Here is a 27055-nt window from a genome sequence, read left to right as displayed (position 1 = left end):
CTGTGTGAAAATATAAATGAGATGAGAATAATATCCAAGTCTTGCAGGTCATGTTGTCAGGAGGGAGAAGGTATGGGAGAGCCTCCAAACAGACCTGCAGAAATGAGCAGAGGTTCCCAGTTACTTTTAGATTAAAAAGTCACCAGAGGTGACTTCTCTGTCATCAAGTGTATACAAAGAGAGACGCCGAGACTTTGCAATCATCTGACATTGCTGCAGTTTCTTTGGTATTCCTTGACTACTTTAATGAAAAATGTTCCACTTAGGTGATTAATAATTTAAAATGTGTATTTACCAAACTGAAATTGTATTAAGATGTTATCTCTTCTTTGAAAAAGTGACCTCTAGCAGGTAACAGCTGGTGAGATAGGAAACATGAATACCATTAGGGGAATATAAACTTACATTTAATCTCTGTTAATTTAGCTGAGCAGAACCTCAAAACATTTTCAGCCCAGTCTGTACCCAGCAGCCATGACATTCTGAGTTGTTTGAGCTCTTTTATTACTGATCTTCTCCAGGAATTCAACCTTCATTTTTGACAGTAAGACTACTGTGTAAAGAGAGACTGACCCTGGTGTTGGGGTCCATCTGTGACATGCTGACTTTCTCACAGGCCTCTCAAGTGTGAGTTACCTGGACCTGTTGAAGTCAGCTAGAGCTTCATGGTTGACTTTGACCTATTTCAGCCATGGTCCTTAAGGATCTTTACAGTAGAGGATAATAATTTCCCACCTCAGAAACAGACTAACAAGGGATCCAGTATCCCAGTAGTGGAATCTGTGTGAAAATGGGTGTGTGCTGTCTTTCTCATTGTGGTCATGGCTATAGGACATCTGTATAGACATCTGACTAACTATCTCTCACTTGCTTGTGGTTAAAAAAAAAAAAAAAAAGAAGATTGTTATTGCAGTAGTTAAGTAATAAAATGCCCCGCAGCTTAAATCTGGATGTGTGTGGAACACAGAAGGATATAAGCAAAATAAAAGTTAAAAAATAATTATTAACACCAAGTATTCCTGTGAAAACCCTCCTAGAGTAACAGATGATTTAAAGTCAACATGAGGCACCAACAGGCATATATAAACTAGGCATTCCCACTGCAACCTTAATTTTCTGTCAAGGTCCTGAGCACACCCAGGAGCCTTAATAGCACAGCCCAGCCTGCCCTGGGTCTGTGGGTCCAGTGTCCAGTGCCTAGAGTGGGGGCTGCCTCAGCTGCCTGGCCCCCAGCCCCTGCAATGCCCTGGTGTTTGTTAAGCAGTGACCAGGCCCCGTGCCATTAATTCCAGACATACCTCGTAGCCATGCCTGTATACCATCAGAAGCTCACTACCCAGATCGTTGAATTTTCGTAACAAGATTCCTTGGTAAACAACTCAGGGAGAGGAAAGCTACAGTCCAAGAAGTTTCTTGTAACCTGTTGCAGTATTTTTAGCTGAGTTATGTTACAATTCTTTGCTCTTCTTCATTTACTGGAAGAATTGTTAATCTTTAAATTTATTTTATTTTTTCCTTCTTTTCCCGTCTGTTCACATACATGAATGAAGCACCTCCTGCATCATATTTCATTGTCTTTTTTTATGGTCATAAAATAAATGTGGATCAGAGAAACAACTGCGACGTCTCCTACAAATTCCTGGCACTGAAGTCCTGAGAAGTTGAGGGCTTGCAGTCTTGTGTGGGATGAGACCTTGACTGGGAAGTAGCTGTAAAATGTGGGCAGTAACAACTTCCTGGCAGGGAAAGATGAACATGTGATAGGGTTTGTATTTTTATGTTTGACTTGAAATATTGTAGGATTCATGGCTTTGGCCCCAGAGGTCCATGCCTTGTGCTGAAAATTTCTAAACTGTTCTGATGAAAACAGCAACTCAAGTGTTTGTCTTGAACAGAATCATGATTTAGATCTGGGAAAACAGACAGTAAGAGAAAAAAGAAAAAGGTTAACTCTCAGAGTTTAAGGAAGGTTACAAGTTAAACTTTTTAGGTCCCTTCAGCTTCTCCTAAGCTTTTGGACAACTGATGACTGTCAGTATAGCTCAGTGAAGGGTGAACTTGTTTGGTTTTTCTTTATATTGAAAATGAAGTTTCTGACCTTCATTTCAATGCCTCTCAAATTCAGCTGCAAAGGAGACATTTGATGCATTTGAGAAATGTGCCTAAATGATGTAAAATATCATGAAGTTTCATCAGGTGCAGAGGAAGTGTCTGAGTTGGTGCTTGATTGCCACCCTGGTGTTCAAGATGAATTGTATATGTTACGATTTTATTTAGTTTTAATTTCCTAGGTATGAAGACACAGTCACCATCTTTTGGGCTGCATCTGCATTTTGTCAGAGTTTTAAGTTTCAAATCATATGGCCACTGATACTGAACTGGCTTATTTTAAAAGCCATTTTATCTTAGTTTAGTTCTGTATTGCAGGGATATTCCTTCCCTTGGGTTTAAAAACAGATTTTTTGCAGGCAGAATGAGAAATGAGACCACTTAAAAGCACGCACTCTTTTAAAAGAGAAGTGTGTTTTGGAGCACATGAGATGAGAGTGAAATGGGTTTAGCTGAACTTATAAATGTTTCACTTGTCCATGCAAACTTGGTATTGCTTTGAGAATGTTGAAGAGTGGTGTTTTGTTCTCTGTTTGCAGGTAAACAGCAAGCATGAGCTTGGCAACACACAACTGTGACTGCCAGGACCCTGTGATCTGAACCACGTCTACAGCTGTCTTCCCAGTGGTGAGGTGCTGTTGATCCAGTACCATGGAGGACTGCCTTCACACCTCCTCTGAAAACCTCTCCAAGCTGGTGAGCTGGGCCCACAGCCACGGGACCATCTGCAGCCTCATCCCCAACCTCAAGCACCTGCTCTCCGAGGGGGCCCATGGCAACTTGACAGCCATGTGGGGCTGCAGCGCTGGCCATGCCTACCACTGGCCCCTGGCCGCCACTTGCCGGGCCGGCTCCCAGGAGCGCGTCTGCTTCCAGGACAGCCGCAGCTTCAACTCGGACAGCCCCAGCATGCTGGGAGTGCCCTCGGAGGCACAGGCCAGCCCCCTGGAGCGTTACCCAGGCCGGCCAGGGAAGGCCAAGTTGGATTGCACCCGCACTCGTGACTCCTGTGACTTCTCCTATTGCAGTGAGCCGTCGGAGCTAGGCGAGCCCGTGGAGGAGTACGAGGATGAGGCCACCCTCTTTGACATGGTGTGCGAGTCCTCAGTCACCGATGAGGACAGTGACTTTGAGCCACACCCCCACCGGGCCCCCTCTGGCCCCCGCAAGCGGCCAGCTGCTGGCCTGCCCGCCGCTGCCCAGGCACAGCCTGCTGATGAGGGTGGTGGCGAGGTGCTGCTCAAGAAGATCAAGCAGGAGCTCCCCGAGGACTACTACATAGTGGCTAACGCTGAGCTGACGGGTGGTGCTGATGGGCCGGCCCTGGCCCTGACACAGATGTCCAAGCCCAAGCCGCAGGGCCAGGCTGGGCCCTCCTGCCTGGGCCCTGCCAGGGCCCTGCCCCAGCCTGCCATGGGCCCTGACCCCGACCCGCAGCACCTCTCCACCTCCCCCCCGGGCCTGTCCCGGCTGGCCACACAGAGGCCGACCCGGGGCCCCCTGGCCTCCCCAGCACGGGGGGCAGGCGGTGGCCCTGTGGCGGCCCTTCAGGTGCCAGCCACCAGCTCCAACACCACCGCAGCTGCCGGGAAACCCATCAGCATCCCCCTCTCAGCCCTGCAGCTGCCTGGTCAGGAGGAGCCACCAGCCTCCGAGGAGACCCTCCTGCCCACCCCGCAGCCAGCCCCAGGGGGTGAGGCAGCCAGCTCGCCCTCGGTGAGCGCGGAGCCTGAGGTCAGCTCCAGCCAGCAGCAGCCCCATGCCGCCCCCACCGCCCCCCCTGAGGCAGCGGCGCAGTCAGTGCCAGGTAGGACGCGGGGCAGGAGTGCAGGGGTGGAGGCATTTTTGGGGGTGGCCCCCCAGGCATGGCTTGGTGACAGGGTGGCCAGAGAGGAGGTGCTGCTTTGCACAAGGGTGCCCCAGTCCCACCGGTTCGTAAGTCGGTAGATAGAGAAACAGCCCCCAGTTCAAAAGGATTTGGGAGACCTCCTGAGCAAAGGCCAGGAGCCTGACAAAGTGTACCGCTGCTATAGGGAAAGCACTCTTTTAGGTTTATAGGTCCATTTTGGGTGCAGTTGTGTCATGGGAGATGGGGTGCAGCCACCTTGCTGTATGCACAGGGTGGGGAGGACATGAAACCCAGCCATGCACTGTTTTGATGAACCACAAAGAAGTGGTCTCAGCCACTGGAGCCCAGAGTTGCAGGCTGGGTGTTGCCTTCACGCTGTCAGAAGAGTGGTTTGACATGGAGAGGCAAAGAAGGGCACAAGGAGAGTACCTGGAAAGAGGTTTGCACTTCTGTAAATCTTTATTACAGTTTCCCTTAGAGCAGCTTGCAGAGATAAGGACAGCCACAACCTTAACCATGAAATTGATAATACTTAAACTTTAATCCAAGTCCAAAAAATTCCTATTTTTCTCTGTTCTCAGTGGAAATTCTCAAAACCCATGTCCTTCGTATTTTTTTTATCTCTTGCTGCTGCCAAAGCACTGAGAATCGTCACAAACAGGTCAACATTATTGGATAAAGAGCATGTTAAAACGGCATACTTCTGCTGAATGGTTATCCCACATGCAAAATAACTCAGTGTTGGCTGTAGATCTTCTGGAGGGGGAGGAAATCTCTTTATTGAGCAGGCTGTCCAGCTCCCTCTAGACCTGAGCGCAAGACAGGGCTGACTTTGCTTTTCCAGCTGGTGAATGGTGCTATCCCAGGAGCAGGCGAGGGCAGGAGTGAGTTCTCCATCTGCTCCCCTTGCCGGTTCAGCCTAGGAGTATCTGATCAAACAGAGCAGAGCCAAAATGTAGGGGCGGGAGGCAGCGGGGCGGGGGAGAAGCCTGCCTGTATTGCAGTCCTTGTGGCAATGCACTAAAGACATTGACTTTAACAGCCTGGATGATACTTCAACCTGGACACCCTGAAACCTGATTAAACACTAGTAAATCTATTAATTGGCAAGAGCCTGCAGATCTTTTTGCCAAATAAAACAATGGGCAAAGTTAAATACCTGGGTTTGCTAAGCAAAACCAAACTAAGCATTAGAAATCAGAAAGGATGATAATTGTCTTAGTTACAGCAAAAAAAAATTCTTCTTTGGAACTAATTTCTGCGTGGCTATATCTTTGGGATGCTACTTTGCAGTAGTCCTGTCATTTAACATCCCTCATGGAAATTCTCTTACAGATTCCATCTAGTTTAGAACATATTCTGCTCAGCTAATTATGAGAGATACAAGATGCCTGATGTCAATCTGAATTGCATGGTAAACCTACTTGTTTTGCATTTCTCAGGTTACAGCATATCACTGCTGTATATATGAGAGCTGGTTTCTACCAGTCTGCCACTGAAACTTGCTCAGTCTCAAATTTGCAAGCTGGGACAATGGAATACAAACCTTAGCAGAATTTGTCCTGATAGGTGTGTGTTACCTGGGAGAAGTGATTTACTTTTGACACAATCATTAAAAAAATCCAAGCCCTTTCAAACCACTTTTGTCAGGTCCTCAGAAGCAGAACAAGGTTAGCAGTCGTTACTAGTAGGGTTAAACCTTACAAGAATGGATGCAGCAACACATTTTCATATTTATATAGTCTCCAGAGTAGGGTTGGTCTATGTCTAGTGTCTCACTGTGAGGACAAAGTGGGATTGCATCTGAGTTTACGCTGACTGTGTAAATCAACCCTCAAAACCTCCTAGCACATCTTGCATAGACATTAATGTTATCTCAGTGTGCTGTCCAAATTCCAGTTCACAGTTATGTTCTCAATACTTACATTTGTTGTGTTCTCAAAAAGTGTTATGTAGTTCCTTTTCTCAGCCCGGTATAGTGTTATTGTAATATGCTGTTACTGTACTCAGAGGTAGGTGCATTTTAACTAGGGTAAATGATTGACATATGACTAAAACTCAATACATCAGTCTCTGATTTCCATAGAGCTTGCTCCTTTGGGAAAGAAGTGCTGGCGTTAATAAATGCTCAAGTTTCAGGGAAGTGGGCAATGTTGGCAAGTGAATTTATAACAGATGTGTAGTTCTGCACAGTACAGTCTTGCAGATAAAATGTGGAGGTCTGATTAAAGATCAGAGTGATTGCTCTACTCTGCTCATATACAGTGATTTCGTTAGGTTGTCTCTTAACAAAGAGTGATGTACTGGAAGTGGTGCATGATATATACAATTTGAGATATATTGAACTACAAGGGTATGTTTGTCTATCCTACGTAGAAATGTTTCTGTTCTAAACAGACAGAAACAAAGGCACAGTTGAAAGTAAGCAGGGAATTTGAATTCTGCCTTGTCTGCTACCAAGTGTTACTTAATTTTAAAATAATATGTGAAGCCTTGCTTCTGGTCCCATTAGAACTGGTTGTATGTTTGTGAGGTCTTTGCAGGACCAAGGCCTTAAATGATGTTATGATTAAAGGGTGTGATCTAACCAGCAAGAAATACCACTTCGAGTTTTAGCTTAAGTGACATATCCTTGCATTTGTATCAGACACAGCTGATAGTTTCCACGTGTGGTTATCTTGTAGGTCATGGATTTTTGAGTGACGTTTTTCATGAAATCAAAAATCTTCATGATATATATTAGCTTAGGCCAGTTTAATCCACACTATACTTCTGAACTAGTTCCTCTTTCAAACTCCGCCCCCCCATCCCTTTCCTTAGTTAAACCATGACAACTGAATGTGAAAGCAGGGACTTCACAAAGGTATTTTTGTGTCCTAAAAGTGAAATGGCATCCCAATGAAGATTCAATGAGGCTAGACGCTGATATCTGCTGGGTTCAGGTCTTCATCTAAGCATTGTGGAATATACTTTATTTTTTTTAAACTTCAGCCCAGAGAGAATAAGTGGACATTCATCTGTGAATTTTCAGATTGTTCTATACCACTTTATCAGCAAAGCCTTCAAGAATATATGTAGGTATATATAGTCCTTTTTTTTCTGGTGGAAATAAATGAAAGGATCTACATCTGACAGGAGAGAGATTTTCGCAGTGGTGTAGAGCAGGGAATTTCTGCAGTTTCTACTTCCCAAACAGCCTCTTTTGTCTTCTGCTAATACTTGATCTGGTTTTTATGTCCAAGAACCAGCAAGGGCAAGGTTGGTCACATCAGTGAAGATGGAAGGTAAGAATCATGATGCTTTAGGCTGCAGTACATGTAACATTAGGATGTCTGAAACATGAATGGAAAAGATTTGGTGTTACTGCAGAAGCATACAGAGGAAGACTATGGCTCAAAGGAGGATAGAGCTTATTGTGCAGGAAGGCAAGTTTTGATTCTCTGAGAGGTAAGGCTTACTTCATAAGCTGAATTACCAAAATATTTATGAAGAATACTCACTTTCCACCTGAAGACTTGAGGGTGAATATGTGCTTTGGATTAACAAGATAGTGCAGCAAGATATCACTGGTCCAACATTAGTCCAACACTATAGATACACGAGCAAAGAGTTCCATAGGGATGCACTAAAAGATGTTAAACCCATATATACAAAATGTGCAGAAAGCAAAGAGTAGGTGCTTCTGTCAGAGGTGTGGCAAATCATATTCTGTGGTTGCTATCACAATGCCTTCATGCATATCCATCACTGAACTTGCCAGGCTGCTGGGTGATATTTTACATGTACAGGCATTTGCAGAGTTTAGAAGGGAATTAAGTTGTCCAGAAGCACCACTGCTTTCTTAGTCGACATGCCACACGCTGTCCTTTTGCGGTGGTTATTGAATAGAATCAGGTGTTGAATGCGTGCCGTGATGAACAAATACCCTGGTCTGTGCTGAGAGCAGTACTTAGCCTTGCTGACTCTATTGTCTCTGCTCCGAGCAACTCCCTGCACTTTTCTGCTCTGTAGCTGGTATTCCAGGATCCCAGATCAGTGCCTGGTGATCAGCTTAGCCTGGTGACTAAGGTCTTGTTCTGCTCCTGTGCTCTCATCTTGGGAAGGTGTGAGCAAGGATTGCAGCCTTTCATGATTCATGGGTTGACTCTTGCTCGGCTCTCCATGTGGACATCCCTGTCAGTTCCAGGCGTTCATATAATGTCTCTATCCAGACATGACCATTATACAATGCAGTGCTTCTGAGGGTTGTCTGATGTTGATGTAGAGCTTTTATGTGGACAATGATAAAGTATTTTTCTGCAATGAAAAGAACTAGGATGCACCCCCCTGCCCCTAAAATTGTGTGGGTATAAATTAAATGGGAATGAGATCCTCTGTGATCATAAGACTCATGGATTAGGAGCTGTTATATGAGTTTGTGGGATAAGACAGAGCAGCTGATACATAAAAATATTTATTGATAGATATAATTTATACGTATGAGTTTCAAAATGTTACAAGACTTAGGGAAGAAAGAAGTCCCACCCAACTCATGAATTGCCAATTTTGACTAGGTTTAGCTTAAACTCCAAAATCAGTGTTTACACTGCAAGGCAAAAAAGATGTCAGCCAGCACATTCCAATGAAGTGCAAACAAGAAAAAATAATACCTCTTTTTAGAGGTATGTAAAGCATCAGCCATATGTACAGAAGAGCGAGATTAATCCCTGCTGTAATTCTTCCAAGTCCAGTGGAACTGTGCCAAGAAGGAATGTAACACAAGGCAAACAATCACATCAGAAAGAAGTTAAAAAACTTTATTTGAGCTTTTCTAGGAACACTCAAATAATTACTGATTGGTCTCTGTATTTGTGATTTACATACAAAGATTGATGACTTTTGGCTAAAGTCACTGCTGAAGCCTGTCTCCAGGGACATATGCCACTGAATGTGATCAAGCAAACAATTAAACATATGTAGGGGTGAGACAGTTTCTTCCTCTTTCTGTTGGACTTAAGGAGTTCACGGTCCACTGTTGACTCTTTAGGTCCCATGATTGATATTTATTCTTGCTGTAGTAGCTGAACTAAACATAATAAGTGCCGAGACAGATATTTAGAAAAAACATAGTTTGGTGATTATTTTTTTCATTTGCAAGGGCCTGGCTTATTTAGAAGAATAAGATTAGATCATTATAGTTTTAATCATCCCAGAAAGGAAGCTAGTGAGTTGATTAATCATCTCCTGCACTGCCACTGCCTTCTGATCTTGCATCATGGATTTGCCAGCCCACTCCCACCTTTAATTATCTGTGCCCAAATACTGTTAAATTATACACTAATATTATAGAGGCTTTATTCTATAAGTTTTGCTAATGAGGTTGATATTACTTTTCTCTATAATATTGTAAGGTAGTTCTCTTTAAAAGCAGGACAGTATCATTAAAAGGACAAATTCAGCCTTTGCAAAGTAGTCATCTATTTCCTTTTACCATATGGGTACACAGCATGACAATCAAATAAAAAAAAATAATTAAAGCACAGTACTAATAATTCTAGTATCAGAGTATGTTTTGTGAAGTTGTTCCTACAAGCAGCATTTATCAAGTTAGTAATTGTTGCAGGAGAGCACTGAAATGAAGACTCATCGAATATAACAACATCTTTAGATTTTCACTGTACTTAAGAAGTATATTTATCACTATTTCAGGATTCCATATGTATTTACTTTAGTGGAAATTCTTTCCAGTCACGGAAGGCTCATGCCAGCCTCTTTGCAACCTTGAAGACCAATGGTGGACTTGTCACGTAGAGGGCAGTCTTCTTGTCCTAAATATTAAGTATTTATCAAAGCAGCTACGCAAATAAGAGATTAAGCTGATATTTTTCTTGCTGTCAGGGCTTGTTGCCCCACTCCCACAGACCTTTTCTGAGTGGAACTACTTGTAGCACACAGAGGCATCATGCAGCAGCGTTACTGTATATATATACACACACATTTTGGAGGAAGCCATTCATGATTATTCATTCAGAAAGTAGATCGGTGTGGGAGACATTTGGGGATGGGCTTTGAGTTGTCCTGCAATAAGAGCTGCATAGGCCTATTGATCCTCTGCAACAGGTGAGGAATGGTAGTTTCCGTGCAGTCTGAGGGAATTGCTTGCCTATAGCTAGGAGAGAACTGAATCCATACCCTCAGAAGTATCTGTTGCAGGCAGGCCCCAGCAGTTTTTAAGGATTAAATCTGTAAAGCATGCCAAGTTCAGCTGCCAGACAATCAGGGATGTTCTCTGGGGTTTTGAAGAGAGGAATTGCATTACTGAGAATTGTGGACATTTAATTTGACATATTCTTAGTTTAAAATACCATAGCACAAACAGTATTAAATAAGATGGAGTGTCATATGAGAAGAGAAACTGCCCATGTTGTGTTCTGGAACATCACTGCTCATTTCAGACTCAGAAATGTAACCTCTTCCCCGTTATCCCAACATAAAAGGCAGAAAAGCAAAAAATAAGAAACACAAGTGAGAATTAATAAATCTTTTTTGCAAGACCAGCATATGCTGTCCCTTTCACTAAAGGTGTTTTAGACAACAGTTCTGTGCAAAATGCTGCCTTTTGTGATACTGGTATATAAAGGAAGAAAATAAGGCCTCTGCTTGTTCCAGGTGTCCTGAAAACATATGGAAACAACAAAGGAAACCGGACAAATCTGTACTGAACATCACTTTATTTTTAGGAAATAAAAGATTATTTAACATGGTGGTTTTGATCAGAGATCTTTTTTCTTTATGTGATCTTTGCAATTGCTCTGTTTAGTTTTGGAGCTATTTTCATCTTATAATTTGTCTGTCTTAAAGTAAGAAAAGAGAGGCAAGGCAGGATCAGATTGGGATCTGCAGAGGAGGTGCAGCACAGCAGCCAAAAGAGACACTGGAAGGCCCTCAGACATGCACTTTTTCCTTTGGCACTTTGGATGGGGTGCTGGGATGGAAAGGGAAAAGGTTTTGGCGTTTTAGGTTAGGATACTTTTTGAGAGTGTTTTTCCGCTTTGGATGAGGCTGGTACTTCAGCAAATATATCTATAGAACTATTTCACATATTTATTCAAGGTCTAAGCTTTTAAGAGCAGCAGTAAACCTGGAGAAGAACTGTTTTCCACTGTCTCGATGACAACATGCCATTTTAGCACCAGCTGTTCTGTGAAGGCAGCACACAGTGATTTCTCATTTCTCCCATTTTCCTCATACTTAATTTTTTTCTCTCTTAGTGAGTCTTGCTCTGTCATCTTTTTTTGTGTGCTTGCAGTGAACCTAGAACCTGCTTGAGCATGAAACAGATCAGTACAATTTTCCAAGTTTATTTTCTGTCTATTTAAACAAGATAACAATTTTGAATACATAAATTATTGCTTGAATTTTTCCAGAAAAGAAAAGAGAAGCATGATGGTAGATATTTTACCATGGCTGACACAGCACAAAGCAGTGCTTGCTAAGACACCCAGATCCTGGAAGCACTGAAACGTGCTGAAATCCATCTTTCTTTGATAAAGTATACTTAAATGATGCATATGCCCATGCTGTTTTCAGGAAGTGTGAACCAGGCTATTAAATCAAAGCCTGAAGAGAGAGAAACTGAAATGCCTACTTTCCCTGACGAATCTTTCTTGCTTGGGCATTCCACTAACTGGTCACACAAAAGTGGCTTTTGACATTGGCTGTTCTGAACATCTTGAATGTGCCTAGTGGCCTCTGTGGGACAGGTGGGCAGAGCTGTATTTTCATTTCCCAGATGAGTTTGCATTTGTCTGGAGCCAAGCAGTGTTGCCCTGCAAAAATGGTTGGACAAAGGTTGTGTTAGAGGCAGCTGTACATACGTCCTGGCTGCCACCAAATCCTGGCCCTAGTGGGAGCTGGGAACAGGACATCCTGCATGCATGTAATGTAAAAAGTGGTGCTGAAGACCTTGCTGAGTCTGATGAAACCTTTATGTTATATGCTTAATTATACATTGACCATTAAGTGCATTGGCTGCATCTTACTTCTAACATATACCTGTCACTCCCATTACCTTTACTAACTTATTTAAACAGTGAATTCACACAAACAGAGAGAAATACTGTATGATTTCCTTTTGGTTAAACTCAGGATGACTGGCAGTGACATGGTGGTCTGTTGTTGCTTTTCACTAACTAGGTCTTAATGATGAAAACATTACTTGAAACCATACAACTAAGGATTAATAAAACTTAATTGCTTGCTTGCTGAGTTGTGTGGGGGTGAGGAGTGGTGGGTCAGAAAGCAAAAACCTGGCCTTCTGTTTTGTTCAGAGAAGGAAAAAATTTATTCTGAGCTATTCTGACCCAGGTCACATCACCTCAGTGCAAAAGCTGAATGTGCTGTATTACTGAATCATTTCAAGCAAGACATACCTGTGCCCAAAGATCAAGCCTGTGAAAAATAAGGTTGTTAATTTCTGATTTTTTAGTAGCTTGCTTCAATTTTCTGTTTACACTCACCTCTCTCTTAACTGGTTATCTGCCTCTTCTCTGCTTTACTAATGTGGCTGATCAAGGACAGTGGTATGAATGAACCACAGAAGCATGGATATTCTTGTATGGGAATAATTTGATTTAGTCCACCACTTGGAGCTGTCTTCTGATTGTGGTGAGCTCTGTCCTTCAGTCATGTGGATATACCAAGTTACAGGGATTTTTTTCTGTCATTGTCTCTTGGGAAATGAAGCACTGCCATTTGTTTGGGACTTGCTCTCTCTCTTACTGACTGTACATCCAAGAAAACAAATTAACAGACAGGAAAACTATCCTTGGCATTACAGCGCAGCATTCACATCTGTATGCTGATAACTGCTTTGCTTTTTGCTCACAGTTTTACATTTATTTTTTCTCTCTGTATAAAGAAGTGTCTTTGCCTCAGTTGCCCCTGATTTCAGATACCCCTCAGAAAACTTAGTTTGACAAATAACTTGTTCCATTTACCATTCATTTGTACTGTTGTTAAATGCATCTGTTTATTGTGCTAGTGCATAATAAAATAGACATATATGTCTAACATACATCTATAATTATATCCATTAATCTATACCCCATGTCACCTGTTACATGAATTAGTTGGTGTTGGTTTTGGTATGAGCTCATTCAGTAGCAGGGGAACTGATTGTTCATATCATATACAGAAGAACAAATTATTTTTATAGAAATAACAATACAATCCAAACAGGAAAATTCTGACAATGTAATTACAGAAGAGAAATAATAACAATATTCTGAGCAGCTAAGAGATGTGTATGTGTGTGTATGAAAAAAATAGAAACTCCTTAGTTTATTTAAAGAGACTTTACTCAAGCTGAGCTGCAAAATGGGGCTAAATTTCTATTCAATTAAACTGTGATAAAGTAAGTTTAAACATGTATTGAAGGACAGAATAAACTATTTGTGCCATGAACAACAGCCTGGTTCCTGACAAATGTGTGTTCCTTATCTCTTTGTTTCCTCTCTGTGCAGAATTTCCAGCTGCTCCTGTGCTTCTTAGGGCTCCTTGTGCCAGCAGAAGCCTGGACGTGCCATAGCTAGTTTGGACAAAGTGTGTGTGCTTTGGTCAGCCAGGGCATGTAGGCAGCTGCCAGAGTATCTTAACACCTGAGGTCTGTAGCCTGTCTGCAAGTTGTCATGTGTTCGTGTCTCTGCCCTCTGCCCAGCTGTTGAGTCTCCCCCAAGTGTTGTAGGACCTTTAAGTCTTTGAACTTCCACCCCTTCTTAATATGGTGAGAGTTGTTTGCAAAGGTGAAAATGAAGTTCAAGTTGGGTTTTTTTCTGAATTGGAGAGGACTCTCAGTACAGGCTTAAAACAGAAAAACATGCTAAAAAATCCACCTTAGGAGTTATTTCACTTCATGTGTTGCACTTCATGCTCTCTGGAGAATTGTGTAAAGATCTGGTCCTTAAATTCTGCTCTCTGACCTAGTGAAGACAAAGGAAGTATGTGCATTAAAAGTGTGCATTGAAACTAGTTTGGCAAGGTTGTAAACTCTTCACAGAGTTTGTGCCCTTCATAGCTTGCTTCACTCGTACTGGAGAATACATGGTGTGCAAGGTAAAAGCAAATTGGCCTGTTTGGGCACAATCACCAACAGAGAATTTCAAAACTAAAACTTTAAGCTCAGTAACAAGGTGATTTGAGTACTTTGCTAAATTGAAGATGCAGGTAGGAGAAAAGGTACTGAAGTGCAGTTCTTCAGGGTGCATGTGCTGCAGTCTGTTACCAGAAGTCAACAGCATGAACTCCCAACACATTTCCTGTTACACCTGCAGCAGATACTTCAGCCAGAGTAGGAAAAAGTACGTCTTGAATCACTAATAATGGCACTTTAATAAAACGGAAGGAAAAAAGTCTGCAGTCTCTAATAAGCAATATATCAACTAAGCACTGTCAGCCTCTGTAGAGAGCTCCACGGCATGATTTATTATGTTAATTACAGTCATGTGGGCCTCATGCTCTTAAGTCTGAAGCTGCTCACATTCTCAGCTTGATTTAAGAATATGCTTTGGCCAAGACTTAAAGTGCAGCTTATTATGATGAATGTAATAAAATATGTATTACATACTCCTTTTCTTTGTTTCACTGCTTGTTTCCTCGGTTAGACTGCCTCATTCTGAAACAGTGATATAAATTAGATTTCAGATAATGAGGATCCTCATCTGTTTTTAATCACCCTCTTCAGGGTTGTTCTTTTTTTCACATCCCTTTGTTCTGATTCTTCCTTCTCTTCCCCTTTCTATATTTTCCTCCCTTATTTCCTAAATTTGCTTCTCAGCTGCTGTCTGGAATGAATCAAAAGTGGGCAAACTTCATAGCCCTGGCTTATCCCTTTGAGACCTCTTGCATTGCTTTCTCAACTATGGTTATTAAAGTTAGCTTTTAAATGCAATGACATTAAAAGTGGTGGTAGGCCATAGCTGAGACCATGTTAAGCCTCTGGTGTTGTGGGGTGGCATGTAAAGAGAAGACTAAACTGTAAAGGGACACATGTTTGTGTCCTGTTTCTCATTCTTTTTCCACTGGGCTTGCAACTGCAGAGGCACAAAATTCCACTGCACCAGATTTTCCAAAATGCCATATAAATTTGTATCTGATTTTGTGCAAACCAGTCCACTAGTTAAATTTTGTCTGAGCAACTGGTGCTTGTGAGAACTGTTTAAACATGTAAAGCTGGCTTTCTCTGTATGAGCACGTAAAGGTGCTTATGAAAAAAAAAAAAAACCAAAACCTTATGGAAAATATAGCATCTTCTGTAAGAAATGGGGTTGTGCCATAAGAATTTATATTTTTCTTTTCATGTTTCATTTTTAAATACTAAGCTTAATTCAAAGGAGGTGTTTCTCAGATGTTTACAGTTTTTTCTCTCCTTATTTTGATTTTTTCTTACTGTTTTTTCTCTTAACTTTTGAATCAAGTCATCTTATACTATAAATGTTATTCAGGTGTGCTGTTCTTCCACCTTCTAAACATATGATGACTTAGTCCAGTTATTTTCTACATTTCTACATAAACATATACTTAAATACAGGGACCCCAATCCAGAACGCACTTAAAATGTGCTTTGTTGAATTGGAAACTTATCTGGGAGAAAAACAAGTATTCTGCTGAGGACATGTATGCAACACTTTCTGGGCTAGTGCCAAGCCAGCCAAGTCCTCTTGGAAAATGAGTGCATTGCTTCTGCTGTGCATCATCCAGCTTGCAGTTCTCAGGGTAGGTTAGACACTCACCATCCTACTCCTTTGATTCCTTTTGCCACAGCTCATGAAACAAATAACATGCTTTGAAAGGGCAAGATTGCACTGTGTTGTTAAAAAGACCTGGGTAAAAATCAATTCTATTTTCCAGAGTTAAATATTTAACATGAAGAAAATGGCAAAAAACCTATCTTGTCTTTAGCCTTAAACTAAAATCAATACTTGGCTTTTTCTAAGTGGAGTTAGCTGTAAATTATTTTAGGATTATTTGGATGAATGTAAAGATGCATGCTCAACATAAAGCTAACATTTGTTTCACATACTATGTTGTGTTTGCCACTTACCAACTTTCAGCAGCACTTCAGTTTCAGCAATCTACTTGATTTTTTTAACCTGAGCTCTGAAGGGGGAGCAATTATGTGTTAGAAGGGAACATAGGTGAAGAAAGTTCAGTCAGTTATTTTGAATGAAAGAGGTTTCACTTTTTCTAAAGTTTTCTAATGTTTTTTGGTTTGCAGTACAGAAAACTCCAAACATTGGCTTTTATATCCTCCACTTCTATGAAGAGTTGGGTCCCTGAACCTCAGCCAGTTACATAAGTGTCAAAAGAATTTGTTTTTATAAACCTCTTGTAAAGAAGAGAGAGACAAGGCAGGGCAGGTAGACCTGGAACTGGTTCCAGGCTTGGCTGTAATCCAAGTGACTGACTTGGAACAGGGCAGCTAAGATGGCAGACTCCAGTCCAGCTGTGAGCCAAGTATGTTTTGCCTGGACATCACCCAAGTACCAGATCTATGGGTTTCTCCAGTGCTCTTGCAGAATATCTTCTGCTGGTCCCCATGTTGTGCCCCAGGGAGCAGCCGTAGCATCTTGCCGTGAAGTGCTGCAGTGTTGTGCAAGCCTGGGAGAGCTAGAGTCTGTATTTGTTCCTGCCAAATGACAGTGAGATCTGGATAAATAAGAACTGAGTAGCCCCGCTGTCAGGATACAAAGGAAATGCATCTCATTTTGTATTGCAGCAATTCACACCAGTGCATCACAGAACAGCTTCCAAAGGAGATAGGAAATGATACAGTCTCTTACTCCAGAAAGACCACTGTAAGTGTTCAGTGGAAGAAGTGAAATGTAAGGTAAAACTAGCATGCAACACTTCTCTTTTCCAGTAGCCCTGACAAAACCAAAACCAGACAACTAGATGAAGTGGCAATCATATTTTGAACAAATAAAAACTTTTTTTTTTTTTTAATTTAGAAAATGGATTTTTAGTACCTTTATGTTGAAATAGCTCAGATGTCACATACAGCCAGGAAGGGAGCCTTGTAGAAATCCAAGTCCCTAGAGCACTGCGGTTTTTGTACTGTTCATTTGTGATTGCTAGTATCCACTATTTAAAAGGTTGATGCAGTCAGTCATAGGAGGACATAAATTCTTAATCCCTTGTCATGGCTACAAATTTTCTGTCATCTGAGGATCATGCAGTAGTCCCATTAATAATGATGTGAATTTTCCTGTTGACTTTGCCAGCAGCCAGATTGCACCCTGCATCTTTTCAGGCTGTTGTGGTGACAAATTAGTGAAAATGAACAGAAACTGAAAACCAACACTAGTGTCTGAGCGAGCATCCACTTATCAGACCATTCTGTACCTTGCAATAAAACGTAGTTGACTAAAGATTATTTTAGTGACTCTTACTTCATGGAGATACCAATGTATAAATATTATGCTCGTGTGCTTGCAATCTATGCCCTTTTTTCACTGACAGAATCTAAAGCTTTTTAATTTTAGAATCATAAAATATTTCACTGATTATTTTGTTGGAGAGGGTTAACTGAATAGAAGCATAATTTGGTTTTGCCAGAAAACATCTTTCATAAATGGATTTTAATTAATAAATTGTATTGTACTATAGATTTTATATGCTTTTCTGAAAACGTTAAACTATGTAGACTTTGATTTAATGTAGTGGAAGTGAGAAACTGTAACTGTTAAACAGAATTTAGTAGCAACATCAGATGGGTAGGGCAGAAATTCAAGAAAAAGTGCAGGAGCACTTTCTTCTGCTTAAATAATCTGCAGCTAACAAGTTAATCCTTTGATCCTGCAGAGCTCAGAAGCTGTTAGATGTCAAAACCTGATGAAAATCTCCAGGCAGCCACAGGGTTTTCCCCTGTCTTTTAACTTTGACTCAACAAGCTTAAGCGTAAATAAGTATGATTATTATGGCACAGGAAACACGCTTTATTTGGCCTTAGGACTTCCTAAAAAATGGTTATTGTTGGATATGAAATAATTACATTAAAATGTGTATTTTTGACTTAAGCCTTTGACTACTCTGTGTGTGTAGGAGTTGCCCCAGGGAAGTTAGCCTGTACCAGACAGTAAAAGTGCCAAAAATCAAATTCTCCAAGCATTTAGTTCTCCCTGTCTCTTAATCTCAGGGTGTTTCTGTGAGCTCTCAGAGGGAGCCCTGCTGGAGGGACCTCCTGCAGTTACCCTCACCCTCACTCTTCGGCAGTGAGATGGGAGAATGGCTTTCACTTGCTTATTCCTTTGATACAGTGAAAACCAGCCGTCAGCTTTCTAAGTTTTGCATGCAGAAAGACTGATACTCGGGGATGCCATGGTACGATGGTGGCATTCAGCCACTCCCGACAGGGTAGCTGTAGCACTGGTTCCAGGAGGGCACATTTGTCAGAGGGTCCCCCAGCCTTTCCCTGCCCTGACTTGACCCCATTGCGTGGTCTCTGCCAGCTGCGGTTGTTGACTTGAGAATGTCATTTGCCTGCAGATACTTTCTTGAAACAAGTGGGTACAGGAGAAAAAAAAGGTAGGAGTAGGCTGTGGTTTATGTTAACTGTTTTAATGGGCTGCATACGGCCATGGGCTGTAGGTTGGATATCACTGCTTTTCAGTAATTGCAGAACAGGGGCAAGAGCCAACCTGCAAAGTGCTGGGGAGTGGAGAGAGCACACTTAGCTCCAATGTGGAGATAATGGGGTGCCATGTGTGTGGTTAACTAGGCTTTTTAACCTGAATGAAAGCATTTGGTGGAAGTAGGTCTGCTGCAGAAGCATTTTTCTAGTCAGAAGGCAAATTGGGCAGAGACTTTTGCTGGTGATATGATTACCACCAAAAATCCCACCTTACTTTTAATGTACTTTTGAGATCTCACTGCCTGCCTTATGCAGAGTTTAAGACTGTTTGCAGTAATAGCTCAGGATCATGACTCCCACTAACTCCCTCTCTGAACATTAGCAATCTACATCTGTCTGTAGTGAAAGCGTCTTTCCCCCTGCTATAACTAATTACAGAGGTTATGTCCTTTTCAGGGAGTCTTAAGTGTGTGTATGTGTGTGGGCTGAAATAAAAACAACCCTGAGTTTGATAACTCAACTGATAGTGTTCAGTCTTGGCTGCACTAAGATTAGATTATGAAAAGATCAGAAGACAGCTGTCGCTCTGTGGGAGGGATCATCCCATGGTTGTGGGCTAGCCAGGGATACATAGGTCCCACTAGGGTGTCTGTTTGATCTCTGCCAGATTACTTTGTCTCTTTGGCTACATTGAAACAGGGACATCTAAGCTACTCAGCATTTCTTCGAACTCCTGTTTGGGAGTTTACCCCAGATCCCACAGTAGTGTGGGTTTTACTAGCTTTTTCTGCCATGTTCTGGTGTTCCTAGATATGAAACTCCAATGATTTCCAGATAGGAAACATGAGAGTTCCAACCAGGTCCTCTGTGCAGTCAAGCAGCTGAGGGAGCAGAACCTCAGGAAATGCATCTCCAAGTCAATTTATTTTCTATGTTTCTGCTCCTAGTCTGTAAAACATAGGTGACAGCACTAGCACTACAGACTCCAAAGGCTGTGTTGTGACAAGGAAATAGCACTATGGATAGCTTGGCTTGGTAGATCAATGATGACCATAAGTTTTGGTTGGTTGGTTCAGACTGTTTTACTAGCTGTGACAAATTAGGCTATAACATGAGGGTGTCTTTCTTCTTAGACCGTAACAGCAGACACCTACAGAAGACTGTAAGAAAGGTGCAAGCATATCAGACATCTACCCAGTCTCCTACCCTCCAGCAATTTGCAGGTCCAGGCCTTTCTGATACAGAGGTGTTCTCTTGTGTTGAGGAGCATTTTGTGGTATTTTTTTTCCGTGGTTTTACCCAGTTTTGGAACCTGTGCACAATGAGGAGTTGATGCTATGAGCAGTGGAGGCCTGAGAGCAAAGAGGTTTATGTCCGCAGCAGTCGATGAACTACTGTAGATCCCCACCTGCATTTTCGGTAGTTTCCACCAGGACCACAGAAAATCTTTTTTTAAAAAAAAAGTAAGCCCTGACCAAAGGAGCCTTTGGTTTGGTCTCAGCAAGATGCAGCAAAGCAAGACCAAGTAAATATCTGAGAACTGTTACGTTGAAAACACTCCTGTCTCAGGGAGGGAACACTCACTTTCAATACCCAGACCCAGAGATGAAGTCTCGCACCTCAACAGTTCTTCCTTCTTGTCAGATCCTTACCATAACATACACATTTTCCAAAATTCACTGTGATGACAATTGAGATGTCTTTTAGTCTTGAGTTCGTAATGACTGAATTACTTTCATGTAGCCTCTCTTTATCTGTCAGTCTAGGTGGATTTGTAAGGAACAGAATGAGGTTACACCAGCCTAATCTTCTCTGACAAGGTTGCAAGGCCACATGGCTAGGGCAGAAGTAATCAATGCCAAATATCCAGACTGTGGTCAGGTCTTTGATTCTGTTTCTACCTATTTCCTGTAGGCAAAGTAAAGATGTATAGAGTTGATGGGTTTCTTGTAAGTATTTTACAAGGGCCATTTGCAGACTGCACCCAAAGAATAATTTTTATGGTCTCCTTGTCCTGTCAAAGGTTGTACAGAAAGGATGCAAGGTGCACCTGGTCTTGGGCACTGTTTCATTAGTGTTCCAAATGGCATAGTTGTACTGGGTCTGGCTGGGGTGGAGTCAACTTTCTTCATAACCACACATACCCTGCTGTGTTTTGAATTTGTGACTTTTAACATTTTTAATGACACACCAGTGTTTTGGCTTCTGATGAGCTGGACTTGCACAGTGTCAAGGCTTTTTCTCCCACTCTGTTTCCCCAGCAGCTAGGTCTAGAGTAGACAAAGCCTGGGAGGCGACACAACAAGGACACCCAACCCAGACCAATCAAAGGGATATTCCCTGCCCTATGACATGGTCAGCAATAAAAACTGAAGGAAGGGGTTTTGAGTGGGAGGTGGACATTGCTCAGAGACTGGTAATTTTTCTACTTTTAGAAGGCGATGAGTGATTGCCTTTGCATCATCAGTTGGGTTTCTTTTTCCTCTTTCCTATAGTTATTAAACTGTCTTTGTCTTGACTCATGCGTTTTCTCACTTTTCGTTTCTCTTCTCTTCCCTGTCCCTCTGGGGCTGGGAGTGAGCAAGTGGCTATGAGATGCTTAAGGGGTGACCAGGATCAACCACCACAGCAGTAGAAAATATGAAATTAGCAGAAAACACAAAGTTTGGTGCTATGAAAAACTTGCCTGGATACAATTTATGCCTACATGGTAGCTGGAGATGTATTATATGGTTTCAGCACTATGAAATCTCCTTAGATAACAAAGAAGTAAGACTTTAATGACATGAAGAATTATGTCTCCTTCCTCAGCTGTCCTACGCTATAAAGAGCTGCCTTATAAGTTAGGCTCAACTGCATCATCTGGTTTTGTTGTGGATGACAAGCATATGCAGATGATGACAGTGGCTCAGCTGACATCTGATAACTTTGGCTGTCTCAGACTCTGTCCATTGGTTCTCACTGCCTCCCTGCATTCATCCCATGTTATGAGATATCCCTGATATTTGCGCAGTTTCATAGGAAGAGGATAATCTACTAGCACTGCAGGCTGGATTCACAGTCAAAATTGATGTAGCTCTCCTGATGTGGCTAGATGAGAAGCTGACATCTTTAACATTTCCCACCTGCCTTGTGACACACCACAGCACTGCAGGAATGCAGTGTTTCTGGGGTACTGTTTCATTCATGCAATTTCAGGGGTTCTTTAATTCAGCATGGGTTTCATAACTGCAGATATGGCAATTTCCTTTGCAGATTAAGGAAGGATGCCATAACATGAATGACTGACTGGGTGTCACTGCTGTGTTGTGACAGGCTATCTTCTTAAGTAGTAGTGATTGATGACATGCATAAAACTGAGCCATTATATGTGCTGTTTATATTGAGACAGTACTTAAAATGTGGGATGTCAGTCAAAGCACTGATTAATTACACAGTGCTATAATAAGGGGGGGGGGGGGGGGGGGGGGCGGTGCGGGGAGGAGGTGCAGTGAACAAGGTACCAGAGTAAATGTTTGTTTTGGAGCTTCAGACAGCATTGTCTTTTTATTTCCAGCCTGCATTTGGCCATAATAAAAGGATCTATCCTATACATTGCCTAAAGCATGAGACTTCACTGCAGGCTGCAAGGAGCATTTTGATATCAATATTAAACCCAGTTTCTGAAACAGGCTGGTGACCTTTTCTTTTTCCCCTTGAGCACAGTTTGAGCAAACCTCAGTGCTCTGTGGCAGCATTTTCCATGGCTGCGGAAGCTTCTGAAGGCCTCAGCTGCAGACCCTTTCTTCTCTGTGCTTTGCAGACGGTTTGAGGACCCCTCTCAATAGGTTTCATTGAGTGCCACGGATGCAGCAGATGCCTTGCAGTGAAGACACAGGACCTGGTCCCAGGGGGTATAAACTCAGCTCTGTTTCTGTTCTGCTGGCAAGTCCTTGGGCAAATCCCTCCCTCTGCCTCTCTTTGCAGCTGTGGTGTGGAGGTGATGGGATGAAATCCCTTCAGGGTCACTGTAGATGGGCAGAAGGGGAAGCTGCCCAGCTGTGCAGTGACATTTCTGCACCCCATTGCAGGCGGGCTAGGGAAGGAGATAGGGCCACCTTCCTTTCCCTGCTGCCTGCCCTATTAACGGGCTTGCAGGGCAGGGTAGGCATGAGAAGCAAGAGTCTGAGCAGTGCTGCAAAGCGTGGGTATGCTACATGGCCTGACATGAGCTTGGCCTGCATGACAGAGAGGCATCGGGAACTTCAGCTGGTCTCATATCACTTTGTTGTGTGTATGTTGTGTGGGAAACACCTGGAGAGTGTTACTATGGCACTGGTGACAGGACACCAAAATGTATGGGTTTTGCAATGAGATAGAACAAAAAAGAACTGGCTTTCCCCCCCCTCTTCTGCTTATGAAGTAGAAGAGAGAAAAAGGAATGTTCCATTCACAAATACAGAGTACAGTCACACCATTCAAGTTTTTCCTTCTTTGCATTTGCTGTTCATTTTCTAAGACCATTATGGTTTGTCACATTTATAATTACAGTTCCACCTATGTGCATGTAAGCTGCATCCTTGTACAGACGGATAGTTTGCATATGCCAAGAAAACAGTCCTTAAGTACATAAATCACTTACATGTAAAAAGCCTTTCCTTTTTATATTTATCTTAGTATTAGCCTGAAAATCAGCTGTCAGTAACAACCATAGTAGCGGTAGCATCTGAATATTGTGGTTCAATATGTCACTGATTGTAACTTTGAGTATAGCCTTACAGAGCAATATCAGGTTGTTTCTAGAATTTTATTTTTCTGCAAAATGAAAATAAATTATCACAATTGTACCTCCACTGTCAAGGTACAGCTGGATTATGTGGTGAGACTGTATAATGATGCTTTTCTTCCATATCTTCTGATGTGAACATATTAACTATACCTTTTTTTTTTATTCTTGTACACTTGTAAATTACACATTCTCTGTAGTAGTTTTACCAGCCAACTCCTTTGTTAGGAAGTGTTGCATTACTTTGTACTGTACATTTCTGTCTATATTTATTTAGCTCTTTAAAAATATGTCCAATTAAAGATAATTTTTACTGTCATAAATATCATGCTTTAATTATTTTTTGTAGAACAAAAATGGAACCAGAACAACCTCTGGTTTCACAAATGAGGCAATGCAGAATGGGTTTATTACTTGGATTGGGCCCTGCACCCAGCAAAGCCTTCTACTTTGCATTTGTTTTAAAAAGCAGATTGCGTGTAATTCCACTGTTTTCCACAAATCTCCATGCATAAAACTGTGCCCCAGTGTCATGAGGAGCTCATTTTGGGTTTGTGTCATACTGTAGTACATCATTTCTGAAACTGAAGTTGGCTTTTCAGTCATGTGACAGGTATGTAATGATGTTTTCCAGTGCTCTTTGTGAAATTGATTTTAACTTTTTTTTTTTTTTTTTAAGGAAATTCGTTTTGGGCAAAAGCATATCACATGCGCTCATGGGTTCTGCTTTTTTTGTCTTTCCCCTTCTCCCTTTTCCAGACCAGGATGAGAGAGCAGCGGAGCTCAGCAGGGAGCAGAATGAGAAGACCATTCGCAGCACACAGACAGCTCTCCGCAATTTCCGAGAGTTCCTGATCTCCAAGTACCCCTCTGAGACCCGTGAGATCTATGTCATCCCCTGCAAAGAGCTTGATGCCTACCTTGCTTCCTTCTTTGTGGATGCCAGACAGAAGGATGGGTCTGAATACGAGCCAAACAGTCTGGCCAACTATCAGTGTGGGCTGGAGCGGTATCTCAAAGAGCACAGGTATGGATACAGTATTACGAGAGATAAGGAGTTCAAGAGGTCCCAGGAAGCTCTAAAGCAAAAGCAGATAGAGCTCAGGTGTAAAGGAAAAGGAAACAAGCCACACAAATCTATGAAGCTCACCTTTGCTGATGAGCTTATCCTGCGTAAAAGAGGCTTGTTAAGCCGGTACAATCCTGAAGGGCTGCTGAACCTTGTCTGGCTGAACAACACTAAAGCGTTTGGACACTGCACAGGTTTCCATGGGTCCACCCTCAAGTGGGGAGACATCAGGCTGCGGGTGACAGAGACTGGGTTGGAATACCTGGAGTGGATGGGGCCAGACAATGGAGATGTCAACGCCAAAAGCAAGAGAGGGGGGACGGACTCACGGGTGTATGCCACCCAGCACTCCCCACAGACCTGCCCTGTGCAAGACTACAAGGAGTATGCCCAGAGGCGGCCCCCAGCCATGCGCTACGAGGACGCGCCTTTTTACCTGTCCATCAAACCTGTCGTCAACTTGGCTGCACTTCACTGGTACAACTGCCAAGCTCTGGGGAAAAACAAGCTTGCCAAGATGGTAAAAACGATGTGTGAGAAGGGCAACATCCCTGGTCGGAAGACCAACTTCAGTGTCTACCAGAGCTGTAGCACCCTCTCAGAAGCGCAGAGCAACCAGCTGGTGCTGATCTGCAATAACTTGAGCCAGCAGGCTGCCCAGTCCATGGCAAGCCACTCGAATACTGGCAACTTCATAGTGTCAGCATCCTATGACTCTTCCTCGGACACAGCTTGAAAGAGGGATATCACCTGAACACTTACTTCTTTTCCTTTTTGTTTCAAACGTTGAATTTGTGCCCAATAATACACATCAACTGTGATTGTACACTATTCCCCCATAGCCCTCTCTCCAGTGTTAATTCACTTTATAAAAATATAAAAATATATAATATATTTTTCTTTTTACAAATAAGTCAATAGAAATAGTTTAGTATTACTAACATAGTATTTATAGTGTTAATACAAAAATAAAAGGTTCTTATGGGTTATAATATAAATGCAGATTTTAAAAGGACAAAAATGGTTCTCAGGCAACAAGATAGACTGGAAATACCATTTTTAACATGCGCACATCAGTGAGTGTAAATCCCCAGGGAGGCTTACGTAGCAATTCTGTTTTAAAGCATTTTTTCAACTTCTAATTTTAACATGACCTCCCAGAGTGGAGGAGACAAATTTATCACTGGCTGCTGCTTCTTACCTGCTGGCTTATTCTTGATCAGCAACACCAAGAAATAAGAGATACATCAATGTAAGTTCATTATATAATTTAAAACATGTTTTGTCTGTTTTTTATTTTGTTTCCTGAGGCTCATTTATGCTAGATGGGGAAAAAAACACCTGAACTCAGCTAAAGGCTATTTTTAACTTTTGGTTTTGTTGATGATTTTCTGTGATCAAAATGTTGCTGGTCTTTGGACTAGAAAGCATCGTTTTCAACAATATGCAAAAGTACAATAGCAAAACCACTGTCATACACTTAATTTTAACTGTTTAAGCATGGATTGTTAGTATTTTGTGACTGTGTATACTTAATGTAAGATCTACTGACTTAACGCCACTTTCAGTATTCTGGGGAATGCAACAATGCAGAAAAATCCACAATCTTATCCCAAACTGTACAAAAAAATTTGCATCAAATGTGTCTTAAGATGTCATTTGAAATCCACAAAAAAATAGCATAGAGAGTCTAACAATTACTTCATATTTACTACAGAAAATGAAAAAGCGGGATAGTTGTAAGTGCTGGAAAACAAATTTAAGTCAGCTACACATAACCTATTTCCATTGCAGACAATGGAATATGTGCATGTGAATCTGAAAGCAGAATTTGGTCCTTAAAGCCTTGAATTAATGAGTACTACTGTTCCAACATTTGAGTTTGCAACGTAATTGTCCTTTTATCTAAGTACAGAGAAAACATTAACAAATTCAGCACTTCAGTGAACGAGTATGATTCTTGACCTTTAAATTTATGTATGGTACTTCTCAAGTAATTCAGCTTAGTTTATGTTCCACTAGGATATCCCAGGGCCACGATGAGGCTTCAGACAAGTCTGCTGGGGTGATCTAATGACCACTGAAGTCAATGAAAGAGTCAACCTCAGCTGACTTCCCATGGTTGTTGGATCAAACTGTTCCTGAGGGGCTTTCTTGTTTGTTTTTTTGGTTGGGTTTGTGGTGGTGGGTTTTTTTTGTTTTGGTGGAGGTTTTTTTGTTGGTTTTTGTTTGGTTTTTTTTTTTTGGGGGGGGTATTGTTTTGTTTCTGTGTGCATGTTTGTCTTTATTCCATCATATTCCTGCATATCCTTCGTATTCTTTAGACCTGCAACTGTGCAGTGACTTTAATCATCACTAATTCCAAAGAAAGGGTGAAACAGAGGTAGCAGACAGAATAAAAATCACCCACCTGGCACCATTTAAAAACTGTTTTCTGTGTTGCTAGGATGAAATGTTCCTGTGTGCAAAGGAGGTGGCAGAATGCCTGCACCTCACTTAAGCCTTATTGAAGGTCTGTTTTGGGGATGGGGTAGGTAGCAGATGTGCCACTGGGAGGTCTAAGAGAAGAGATTTCCACTGTAATAAGCATCTGTCCTCCCACGAAGCTTCCTGCAGGTGGCACAGCCTGGCTGTGATCAATTTGCGCTCTGCACA

At 41.9% G+C, this 27055-nt stretch overlaps 1 protein-coding gene across 1 annotated transcript in view; it reads left to right on the top strand.

Annotated features, from left to right (window-relative positions):
• The window catches only part of KIAA1958 (KIAA1958 ortholog), a 59754-nt gene extending 33162 nt beyond the window's left edge, over nucleotides 1-26592 (top strand). Inside the window, exons 2-3 of the mRNA XM_040580372.1 lie at nucleotides 2649-3916; nucleotides 24091-26592. Of these exons, the coding sequence (XP_040436306.1) occupies nucleotides 2761-3916; nucleotides 24091-25136 (2202 nt within the window). The 5' untranslated portion in view covers nucleotides 2649-2760 and the 3' untranslated portion in view covers nucleotides 25137-26592. The remainder of the gene's footprint in view (nucleotides 1-2648; nucleotides 3917-24090) is intronic.
• The last annotated feature ends 463 nt before the right edge of the window (nucleotides 26593-27055 follow it).

Source organism: Falco naumanni, chromosome Z (genome assembly GCF_017639655.2).
Source record: "Falco naumanni isolate bFalNau1 chromosome Z, bFalNau1.pat, whole genome shotgun sequence".
Lineage (NCBI taxonomy): Eukaryota > Metazoa > Chordata > Aves > Falconiformes > Falconidae > Falco > Falco naumanni.
This window is presented reverse-complemented; position numbering and strand designations above follow the sequence as displayed.